At 40.1% G+C, this 12666-nt stretch overlaps 1 protein-coding gene across 4 annotated transcripts in view; it reads right to left on the reverse strand.

Annotated features, from left to right (window-relative positions):
- SLC5A1 (solute carrier family 5 member 1) overlaps positions 1-12666 on the reverse strand; it is a 153420-nt gene that overhangs the window by 33927 nt on the left and 106827 nt on the right. For all 4 annotated transcript variants that reach the window (XM_077160433.1, XM_077160435.1, XM_077160434.1 and 1 more), the window contains one exon: positions 634-738. In XM_077160433.1, coding sequence (XP_077016548.1) covers positions 634-738 — 105 coding nt within the window. The remainder of the gene's footprint in view (positions 1-633; positions 739-12666) is intronic.

Consider the following 12666-nt stretch of genomic DNA (forward strand, 5'->3'; position numbering starts at 1 on the left):
AGCCACAGAAAAATCACCCAGCATTTTCTCTCTCTGGTGCTAAGGACATCTCCCTAGGTACCATGTGAGACTGGAGGAGACCTCGGCTGTCTGACTGACCCATGGGAACATGGGACTAGGAAGTGGGCAACAATAGAGGGAAATCCACAAAGCTTCTCACTACGAATCACAGCTCCCCACCCTAGTGAGCACATCTAGCTCTTCTTTGCCTCTTCCCCAGTTTACAAGGAGTAAAGCAGTATTTAGAAACTTTGAAAATAATTACTATCACCATAACAACAGTAATAACAATGGAAATGGTGGTAGGCATTTCCAAACCTCCAATACAAGGTTATTGAGAAATAGGCTTTTTTAACATCAGAGGGAAAACGAAGGAAGAAATACTATTACTACTAACTTACCTCTTCATCCCTTTTCCCAGGGCTGAATTAGATTAATGGTTTTCTTATGCTATTCTGGTGGAAAGGGAAGCAGAACCCTGGGACTCCAGAAGTTGTGCCCCCTCCTCCACTTGCACCCCAAGATGGCCCCAGCAGTTCCCTAACCCATAGAGCTCCTCAGAGCACAGGTTAAGCTGACTGACTACTAAGATTCCATGCAGCTCTAGGACACATTAGCTCTGCCATTACTCACATTCCATTCAAAGCCCCCAATGGCGATGCCCGCAGCTGCTCCCGTCCCTGCCAGCCCCACAAAGTGGCCGCTTCCAATGTTACTGGCGAAGAGAGAAGCTCCGATCTGGAAACACAAGGGTAAAGTCAGGTGAGAACTCTATGCTTAGCCAGGACACTCAACATGGGTCAAGAGAAAAGAGACAATGTAGCCCAGAGAAGGACGGGATAGAAGAAAAGCCAGCCAGGAACTTAATTCTGTTGGAGCCTATCAGAGCCACTAGTTCAGAAGGCTGATGTTGGCACTTGGGAGGGACAGTGTCCCCAAGTCAGATTGTCTATGAGTCCTTTATGAGCCCAGCCAAGTAGTGAAGATGTGCAAGCTGTGGAAATTCCCATAACCCACCATGCCTCCCTGAAGTCCACCATGAGGCTGCAGGACAAGGCCAAGGCCTGTGCATTCACCTTCCTGTCTTCCATGCACCTGATTTAGCACCTTGCCCAATAAAGGCTTTCAGTAAATGTGGACAATTTTGTAGAAGGGGGTCATTTAAAAAGAAGTCTCTGGGCCTCAGTCCCCTCACTTGGTCAAGCAAGGCAGAATATGCAGCCAATGATTTCCAAGTACCTTCTAGTTGTTAAATTCTGTGATTCCATGCACTACCAACTAACAAGAGAGGATATTAATAATCATAATTCTCTATATGTCTACAGTATTTTTATTTTTTATAAAAGTCCTAGAGACCTAAAAGACACAGGCATTTTTCAAGGATACACATGTTTAAATACAGAGAAAGCAAATTGGAAGGGCAATTTGCTGTTTTAAATCTGTTATACACCCCCTGAAAAGCCTATTTTCTTTTAAAAGCTGAAAGCAACAGAACCAGAAGCAAGGACCAGAAGATGCTAGCCATGTGCCATTCCAGCTGACAGAGGTGTCCCAGATGCAGCAGCCTTCTTTCAGCGTCCAGGTGTATCATCCTGTTGATGCCTTAATTGGGACATTCTCATGGCCTTAGAACTAACTTAATAAATCCCCGTTGTAAAAGCCAATCCATTTCTGGTATATTGCATTCCAGCAGCTTTGGCAAACCAAAACAGACATATATTACATAGCCAAGAGTGGAAGCCAGCAAGGGTAAAGGAGGATGGGATTGTGAATGAGAGACGAAGGAGAAAACATCAGATGAAACAAGAATTAGCTCCTGCACTGACCAATCATAATACAGTGCCATCAACTCAACTGTCCATCAACTTTGATGCCCAAAGAACTCCAGAAGATTCTAGAGTCCTTATATATCAAGGAGGAGAAGGTACAACAGCATTTAATAAATATCAAGCAAATATAATTATCCCCATTCTGTTGAGCAGATTGGGGGAGGCTTGTAGTTATGAGTCTAAGGTCCTTAAGAGGATACAAATCTGAAGCAAAATGCATATTTCTCAAAAGACAGAAAAAGTCCAAACTGTCTTAGTTTAAGTCTTACAATAGACGTAGGTTAACTAAGACAGGGAAGACTGCAATACTAGTAGTCAATAAGAAAGAGGGGTAAGGGACATGGGATGTTTGAGGTCTTCCTTCTTTTAATTTCATTTTCTGGGATAATATAAATGTTCTGAAAATGATCGTGGTGATGAGTGCACAATTATGTGATGATACTGTGAACCACTGATGGCATACTTTGGATGGATTGTATGGTGTGTGGATATGTCTCAATAAAATTACATCAAAAGTGGTTAAAATGGCAAACGTTATGTTCCATATGTTATCACAGTAAAGAATACACATATAAGAAGTATATTGGAAAAAATGAAGAGGGTAGAAAGTATGCGTATACCTGGGGTGGGCTGTGAGAGAGAGTTATGGCCTTATTGCCCTATAGAGAAATCAGCTGATCATTCTTAAAACTGAACAGTCAAGAAGTAAACATAAAACTAGTTGTTTAAATTTATGAAGACAAATATTCAAACAATCAACTAAATGTATCACGTCTGAGGAGAAGACATCAGGAGGAATAATTGGTAGCTGCTGTTTTTACTAACATGCCTTGTAAAACTATTCAATGCTTGAAATTATGTGCATGTATAATTTTAGTAAAAATAAAAACAGAATAAAATAAAAGCAATACAATAAAAAAAAAAAGATTGCACTCTAAATTGTGGAGAAAGTGCAATGTTGAGGGGCAAGAGAAAAAACAGGGAAACCAGGCAGGAGGCTGTTGCTATTTAAGTGAGAGATGACAACAGCTTGCACTAGGGTGGTAGCAGTGGAGATGAAGAGAAGTGTAGAGATTGGGGTTATGTTTTAGAAACAAAATTGACAGGCCTTGATGATGGATTAGATGTAGGAACTGAGAGAAAGAGAGTGACCAAGGATAGCTATTAAATTTGGGGACCTCAGTGACTGGGTGAACACCATCCATCAAGAAGAGAAGCTAGGGTAAAGCAGATTAAGAAACATCCACTTCCCTGATGGGGATAGGGGTAACAGTCCCATTTCCCTTCTGCATGTCTCTTGCATATCCTGACCCATTATCTTTTCATGTATCACCTCTCACTTAATAAATTATTAAGCCTAATGTACTATTAGGAGCATAATTACCAGTAATGTTTAACTGCATTAGATTAATCTTAAGTTCCAAAAGTCCTCTTCTTCATCTCCACAAATGGAGACATTGAACTTTAAGCATTTCTCAAGCTATGCTGAGGTTCTCCCTCACTATCTGAGAAGGAAACAGAACAGGGCTCAGGAGAGCTTTGGGGATACTAGAGTTTCCTGGGCCTGATTCATTTCTGTCGGGAATACCACTGTTCTCCCAGCCAATCACCTGGCCTCATCCTGGACTCTCTCCTTCCACCCAATGGACTGCACTCAATCATTAGCCAAGACCCTGACTGTGCCTTCACAATGTCATAGACTTTTAGAACTTCCTATATAGCCCTTGTGCCAACTGTCATTGTCTCTAACCTAGACCAGTGCCACAGTCTTCTAACCAATCTAAGTCTCCCCTTCGTGCATTTCCATCCTACCACACACAAGACCAGTTGTCTCCCCAAAACACAATTCAGATCATGTTACTTCCCTATTCAGAGACCCTCCCCAACTCCCAAATGGGGCTGCAAGTAGTCTTCCTAACAGCTCCAAGTTTAAAGACATAGTCCTAGGAATTCAGCAAGATTTCAAGGTAAAGCTCCCCCTGCACCCAAAGAGAAGGCAGAATGGCCTTAAATTTTAGGTTTGACTGCTTTCTTGACCTCCTCAGCCTTCTCTCATGGTATGGTTCTAAGAAGATCTTACGGCATTATGAATCAGTAATGACTGGCATTCAGCTGGTTCTCAATCCCTGTCCCTCCTCTTCCCACTCTTCCCAAGAGAGTGGTTACTTCATCATCTTCGTTCCCTGACCAGTTTTCACATGGCTCCTCCTCTCACAAGAGCTCATTAACAATGCTTTCATCGCCCCAATTTCCCAAACATTCTTTCTGTCCAATCCTCACCCACACTCATGCCCCTTTGGGAATTATGCCCCATTTAGGGAGTGATCCAATGACATGACTCATCATGTCCTCCTCTTCATTTCCTCCTACATTCCAAATTCAGGATTTTAGTCTTCATGTTAAAAATTTCCCCAGCTTGACCTTGCTTTAGAGTAACAGCTTTTCAATCCTTGATGGGGCTTAAGCAGCCAATACAGGTATTTAGATAGTTTTGCTGCCCTTGGACAAGATAAACTGGTTTTGACCAAACTCAACAGTTGAATCATAGCATGATAACTGAGGATTAACAAACTGTCATATCAAAAAAGGTTACTTCAGAGAATTAATAATCATGTTTTACTGCCTAAATTTCCTCTCCTAGACTATTCTAGAGGTTACTCGTATGTACTTCAGCTAAATACTGAAAATTGTCATGGTATGCAAATTGTCAGTATTCCTGAAAACTCCAAAGAATACCCAGTGCTCTGAGAATCTATAAAAGTTTCACTCATGAGGTTTATTTTTCAGATACTTAAAACTTCCATATTTCTCCTATGCCAGATAAGCTCTGAAACCCAGAGGTACCAGGCTTCAAGAATATCAACTAGTTGCATTTCCCTACCCCATAATGTCGACACCCCTTTTCAACATGAAGTCATTCAAATACCCCTGAAGACTGGGAGAAAAATCAAATGACAGAGAGGAGTTGTAACAGAGAAGAAACATTTTAGCAAATTATTGTTACTACTGAATTACCATATTGATAGTTCTTGTTAGTCTCTGATGCATTAGAACAGCTGGAAGGAAATACCTGACATTGTGGAACTGTAAACCATGTCATACTTTGAAATTTGCTCTCTAACTACTTTGTTAAAAAAGCACAGTTAAACTGTACTTTGAAATTTATCACTTTCCTGCATATATGTTATGTTTCACAATACAAAAATTTTTTTTTAATTTTCCTCTCTTAGAAGGTTGGCAGGAGGAGAAATTATAGAATCACAGGATCTCCCAGAGTTTGGTGGGTCCACTGATGTCACAACCTGAATCTCCTCTGAAATACCCCCCCAAGTAATGGTCACTTCCCCACTTTACAAGCTGCCAAGTCCATGATGGGACAACTCTAACTGTTAAAAAATTCATTTTTAGTATATACCCAAGAGAATTGAAAATAGGAATTTGAATAGATACTTGTACACCAGTGTTCATAGCAGCATCACTCACAATAGCCAAAAGATGTTAACAACCCTTTAACATCAAGTGTCCATCAATGGATGAGTGGATAAACAAAATGTGGTATATCCATACGATGGAACATTATTCATTCATAAAGAAAAATGAAGTTCCAAAACATACTGCAACATGAATGAACCTGTAAAAACCTCACATTGAGTGAAATAAGCTAGATACAAAGGTATTATTTCATTTAAATGAAATATCTATAATAAGCGAATTCATAGAGACAGAAGGTAGATTAGAGGTGACCTGGGAGCCAGGAGGAGAGGGGTCTAGGGAGTTATAGCTTAATAGGTACACAGCTCCTATATAGGGCCATGAAAAAATTTTCGTAATGGAAGATGGTAACAGCAGCACAACATTGTGAATATAATTAATACCAGCAAAATATACATTTAAAATAGTTAAAATGAAGGGAAAAATAGTCCTTCTTTACCTTGAGCTGAAATAGACCCATTCTACTTCTACATTCTAAGGTAAAACAAAACAAGTTGAATCTCCACAAGTCAGCCCTTCTAAACCTTGACAAAGGTTGATGCACCCCTCAGGCACTTCTCTGCTCATCACTGGCTATGGACTCAAATCTCACTACCTTTGCTGCTCTCTGTGGCCCTCAGCCTCATCTGTCTGAGTCCCCAGGTAGACCTCAGACCTGAAAGGACTAATCCAGACCTGGGCTGGCCAAAGTGGTATTAGCTTCACTCAATTTCACATCCTATTTAAGCCTACTGCTCACCTTGGCAGTGGTGGGGACTGCTCCAGCCCCTCTAATGCCAGTCACTATCAGAGAGTCTACCTCTAAGCTATTGGGGCATTTAACAAGAACATATTTCCTCTAATTGCAATTTAGCTTCCTGTTAAGACTGATTTGGTTTGCCTAAATGATACAGTGGCTATCATCACTTAAAATATTTCACTTCAATCCCTCCAAAGTTTGACATGAATTTGATGTTTGCCCATGAGTCATTCATCTCTCCAAGGAAACCTACTTAAACTACAGGGAAAACATCTAGCCAAATTCATTTTTCCCCACTAGCTATTAATGTTGAAGTGAGAAGCTAGGGTGGTGCAATGGTGGCTCGGTGGCAAAATTCTTGTCTGCCCGGAGACCTGGGTTTGATTCCCGGAGCCTGCCCACGCAAAGAAAACAAAAAAGAGAGACTACAAAAGTGAGGAGCTAGTGGGGAATGCATTTATTTCCCCAAACAAGAGGCAGACATTAGACTATTTAATGATCACTCTATAGTTGCTTAACTCAGTCCCAGAAATGAACTCCCTGGACCAGGGCAACTCACAGGGTGTTCTGCAAGCCAGGAGCATCAGCTTTACCTGGGAGCTTATAAGAAATGCAAATTCTCAATCCCCACTCCAGGCCTACTGTGGGTGGAGCCAGAGATATGTGTTATAATAAGCTCTACAGGGGCTGCTTATGCACAATAAAGTTTGAGAAGCCTGCTCTAGACTATTTCGAAAGTTATCACTTTCTCCTTAAACTTGTTTTGACCTCTCTTTGGTAGCACAGAGACCGATTACACAAGCGTAATGCTAAGATATGGAGGACCAAATGTTTGGAGTAAAGGAGGCTCTCTCCAAAATTCCCTGCTTAACCTCCAGAGTGTTAGAGATTTGTTTCCATGCTCCTCACGCTACCTTTGAGGAGACACTCTCACTTCAACTATATATCAACATATATAACATGAGGATTGAAGGAAGCTTGGATTGACCCTAACCTATCAAACCCCAGAACTGGCAGATAAGTGTTATGCAGATAACACTTTCAATGGAAATCCACTGAGGCCACTCAAAGCCCCTGTGGGAAACCCTTCCATAAACAGGTTATCTCCTCAGGAGATGGGGTTTAAGAGTTAGTTCCCAGAGGACAATTTCAACCACCAGAGGCAACAAAAATTGCCAAGAGAGAATACCTCCATGGTGGCCTGAAATTTGGAAGGAGAGACATAGGCAATCAAGACTCTCCAAAACCATGCCCTATCCTCCTGCTCAAAGCCCAGCAGTGCTTTCATGTCCCTAAACTCTAGCTAAATGGCACTGATTCAGTCTCCTAGACATACTCCGTGCTTTCTCACTGCATTGTTTATACCATTCTCTGCTTAGCATCTGCCTACAAACAAAAAACAAAAACAAACCAAAAAACACTGCCCCAGTGTTCAAAATGAAGCCCAGTCCCACCTCTCTGCTAACACCACCCAGAACCTCTAATCTTCCCCTCCAATCTCTTACTCTCTGCTCCACTTTCCTGGCTACGCCATGCCTCATATGTGACTGCTTCCACACACAGTCCCCCCAGAAATCTTCTAACCCTCAAAGAGCATTTCTGCTTTCACTTGGCACAGGATCTCCCTTCACTTGACAAGCACTTAGTAAAGGTCTGCTGAATAAGGGAGTGATATCAGACCCTTGGACACTGCTCTTGGAGAAACCACAGGGACCATGATGAGGTAATGCCTTGGAATTTCATTTTTCTACTGGCTGCATGGGGTCAGAACTCTTTACAGGGACATCTCTACTTGAAGAGAAAATAAAGCTGGCCTGCCAGGTCCCACAGAGGTCCATAAGGAAAGTGGGGCATCCTAGATATTCTGAAGGTTCCTAATAGATATGGCAATTTGTATGTCCAGTGTTAATAAGAACAAGATTATAAAGGGTTCTATCCTCTTGTGACTAGTCTGTCAAAAAAGGCAGAATTGGGTGGGCCGCGGTGGCTCAGCGGGCAAAGTGCTTGCCTGCTATGCCGGAGGACCTCGGTTCGATTCCCGGCCCCAGCCCATGTAATAAAAACGGAGAAACAGAATACAATAAAACAAGAAAATGTTTAAAAATGTTTCCCTTTCTTCCTTCCTTCCTTCCTTCTATCCTTCCTTCCTTCTCTCTGTCTTTCCTTTAAAAAAAAAAAAAAAAAAAAAAAAAAAAAAAAAAGGCAGAATTTTTAAAATGATAATATTTGGTGTTGGCACATAAATAGGCTCTCACATGTACTGCTGATACAATCTTCTGGAAAGCAGTTTGTTGGTATACATGAAAATAATTTAAGTTTATCTCCTGTCATATAATCCTACTTTAAGAGCTCTATTTTAAGTAAGTAATAAAAAATGTAAAGATTTACATATAAGGATGTTCACTGCCACATCACTTGCAGTAGAGGAAAGTTAGAAACAACATAAATACCCAACAGTAGGAAAATGATTAAGTAAATTGAAGTACATATTTATGATGGAATATTATGCAGCCACCAAAAATTACAGGTTTGTGCCATAAGAATTTGAAGAATTTATTATGACATGGAACAATACTCAAGACAAAATTTCAAGTAAATAGAGGATGTGACGGTGGTTCAGTAGTAGAATTCTTGCCTGCCATGAAGGAGATCTGGGTTCAATTCCCGGTCCACACACTTCCCAAAGCACAAACAAACCAATCAACAAAAACAAAAAACAAAAATTCAACAAATGGTACAGCAATAATGGGATACTCACATGGAAAAAGAACAAAATGTGACTCCTACCCTATAGCACACACAAAAAAATGTTTTCAAATAAATAAAAGCAACATACAAACCTACAGATTGCATGATCCTCCAAATTTTTAAATATTTGAATGTATATAAATTGAGGGAAATACATCCAAACTTAACAACAGTTATCTTTGGAAGAGAAAACAATAAATGTTTCTTTTTTACTTTTATGTTTTATACTTTTCCACATTTTCCACAATGCATTTCTGCTTTTTTATCATTAGGACACAATTCTTACAAACCTTTAACATTTAACAATAAAAGACAGCAATTCCAGAGCTGTCTCAGATTCACTCACAGAGCCTGAGGGATGAAAATAAAGCATGCAGGTAAGTTACATGTTTATTTTGGGGAGCTGTTGAAAGTGTCATTGAATGTTACTAAAATGTAATTTAGCAAGACAAGAAATGGAATTACCTTGGAAATGATAAATATCAGCCTTGTCATTTTCAGACGTAATAAGATCATAGCCCAGGGGTGCAAGGTTAGTTCACTGGTAGAATTCTTGCCTGCCATGCAGGAGACCCAGGTTCAATTCCCGGTCCATGCACTTCCCCAAAACAAACAAAGTTCTACAAATGGTGCTGCAATAAAGTGATACTCAACATGGAAAAATAATGAAATGAGATCTGCCATACAGCATACAAAAAAAAAAAAATAAGATCATAGCCCAGAAGAAGAAAGTGACTAAGGTTTGCATTTTGATTTCATCTCTACTTTCACACCCTAAGAAAAGTGAGACAGCATGAGCACACTCAGGACCCAGGAGCCAAGAGCCAAGAATTGCCCCAGACAATGGATAATTGTGTGTGAGTCTTTCTAGCCTCACAGAGGCAGACAATGGATTTGGGAAAAAAAAAACAAACCTGTATCATAAGTCATTCCTTCATGCATAATTAACATGGTACAGACCCCTAACAAGTGTTGGTGAGGAATTGGAGAAATGGGAAACCTCATGCATTTCTCTCGGTAATATACAATAGGCAGGCACTGTGGAAAGCAATTTGGCAGTTCCTCAAAGAGTTAAACATATGACCCAACAATTCCACTTCTAGGTAAATACCCCATAAAATTGAAAACAGGGATCCATACAGATACTTGCTCACAGCATCATTATTCACAATAGCCAAAAGGTGGTAGCAGCCCAAGTGTCCATCAACAGATGGACGGATGACCTATGTGCTACATGCACACATTAGAATACTATTATGCCATAAAAATGAACGAAGTTCTAATACTGGCTGCAACATGGGTGAACCTTGGAAACATTCTACTAAGTGAAATAAACCTGACACAAAATGAGAAATATTGCATGATTCCACTTAGATAAAATATTTAGAAAAGGCAAATTCATTTAAACTGAAACATTACCAGGGACCAGGGAACAGGAGAATGGGGAGTTATTGTTTACAGTACAGAGTTCTTGTTTTGGGTGATGAAAAGGATTTGGTAATGGATGGAGGTACTGGTAATATAAATTTGTAAATGTAATTAATACCACTGGATTGAACACTTAAAAATGGTTGAAAAGGCAAATTTTATGGTATACATATGTTACAACAATAAAAAATATTTTTTAAAAAATGATATAGATCCCCCCTTTTTTTTCCTTCCTTCTGAACACACACTGAGCGCCTCCTAACCTGGCTTTAATCTTGGCTCTGCCACAACATACCATGTGACCCTGAGCAAGTCACATAACTGCTTTGAGTTTCAGTTTTCTCCTTTATAAACCGATGACAAGAATCTCTCTTAGCCAACCTCGCTAGGGTATTATCAGGATAAAATGAGGTGACAAATGTGAGAACATTTTGCCCCACAAAAACATGTCATTCAGAAGAAATATTAATAATGCTTTCACCCAGCTCTGGCTGGCTTTATGAAGTGCCCAGAATTTCTTAGAAGAGACAGAATAGTTGTTCTCTCATTGAAGGAACAAGATCATCACAGCTCAAATGGAAAACGCACCCAACTAATTTCAGGAAACTAGTTTCTTTGTTAATGGACCATATAATACACAGAATGTCCATTGCTCTGGAGATGGCTTCCTGCTCCCTGCTCTTGTTTTCCTCTTTAAGTAACAATACTAGGTCCTCCTCTCCACCACTTCTCTGTGGTGCATCCCTTCCTTGTGATATCCTAGGACAGTAGTTCTCAAACTTTAGCATATGCCAGAATCTAGGATTAAAATACAGATAAAATACAAGATGCTCAGTTAAATCTGAATTTCAGATGAGCCAAGAGTACATTTTTAATATATGTCCCAACTATTGTATGGGAATTACTCATACTACAGGATTATTGTAGTATGAACTGAACTGAACTTTTAATATAACTGGGCATCTGTGAGGGTTTAGAGCGATGTACCCTAGAAAAACATGTCCTTAAACTTAATCCACTCCTATGAGTGCGAATTCATTGTAAGTAGGACATTTTGATGAGATTATTTCAGTTAAGATGTGGCCCAACTCAATCAGGATGGGTCTTAATTCTATTACCGGAATTCTTTACATGCAAAACAAAATTCAGATAGAAAGAAAGCAAGCTGTGGGAAGCAAGAAGCTGAAGATCAAGGGAACCAAGAAGAAAAGGGAAAGGCCAAGAGAGGCTGCCAGGAGGAGCCTAGGACCATGAACAGCAGCAGCCAGATCCAGAAGGCCAGTTTTCAGAAAGTAAGTTCTGCTTTGATGATACTTTGATTTGGACTTTTCCTAGCCTAGAACCTGTGAGCTAATAAATTCCCACTGTTTATGCCAATCCATTGCATGGCATTTGTTTTAGCAGCCACAAAACTAAAACAGCATCTTACATTTTGATTTACTAAATCTAGCAACCTGGACCAGTGGGGGTGGTTACTAAAATGCAGATTGCCAGACCCACCTCCAGAGTTTCTAACTCAGTTGCGGCCAGAAAATCTACATTTCTAACAACAGCCAAGGTCTTACTGATGCTGATGGCCTGGGGATTATATTGTGAGTCTTTGCCTGGGATAATAATGAAAGGGAGAGAGGAACACTAATTTTTACAGTGCTTCCTTGAGGCCAAGTGTTAGCCGGGCACTTAATTCACTGTATCTTATTTAATGCTCACAACAATCCAGTGAGGGTAGGTATTATTCTTAGCGTTATTTTACACATGAGAAGAATGAGGATCAGAAGAATGAACTGACTTGACCAAGGTCCTATACCCAAAATTCAGTGAAGTCCATGGAGGGGTGGGACATAGAATCATATTGACTTTCCCTTCTCCTAGAATATCCTCTTCTGAATTTCCCTGAAGGGGAACCATGAGGGCAGACCCTCTTATCTTCAGAAAATGCTTGTTCTTATCCATAACCTGCTTTTATTTCAGATTTTTCCCTCATCCTCCTGGGCACTGGTCTTTAACCTCAGTTAATGTCTCTCTTCCCTTTGTAAATCTCTTTCAGCAGGAAAAGTTTGGAGAGATTTAACCCTTGACCCTTGCCATTTCTGAGAGATCATACTTCCTGAATTGGGACAAAAAAATAAGGTGGAGCTCGGATATTCTGAATATTTTATTTCTGAGATTATAGTAAATATTTAGATACAGGACTTGCTCCAGAGTCATCATAATCTCTATTTACTCTCTGACAGCTTATGACCCTCATGGACAATGGTTATCTTTCACTCATTATCTTCAGGAAGATTTCTTCTTGCCCAAAGCACTAATGGAACAGCTAATCAGGAAACCACTGCCAAAGCTGGTGTTTTCCCACTTGTATGCTTTTTTTTTTTTTTTTTGCACAAAATGCAGGCGAGGTCATTTGTAGGCATTTATAGATTAAGGGGG

Source organism: Tamandua tetradactyla, chromosome 5, assembly GCF_023851605.1.
Source record: "Tamandua tetradactyla isolate mTamTet1 chromosome 5, mTamTet1.pri, whole genome shotgun sequence".
NCBI lineage: Eukaryota > Metazoa > Chordata > Mammalia > Pilosa > Myrmecophagidae > Tamandua > Tamandua tetradactyla.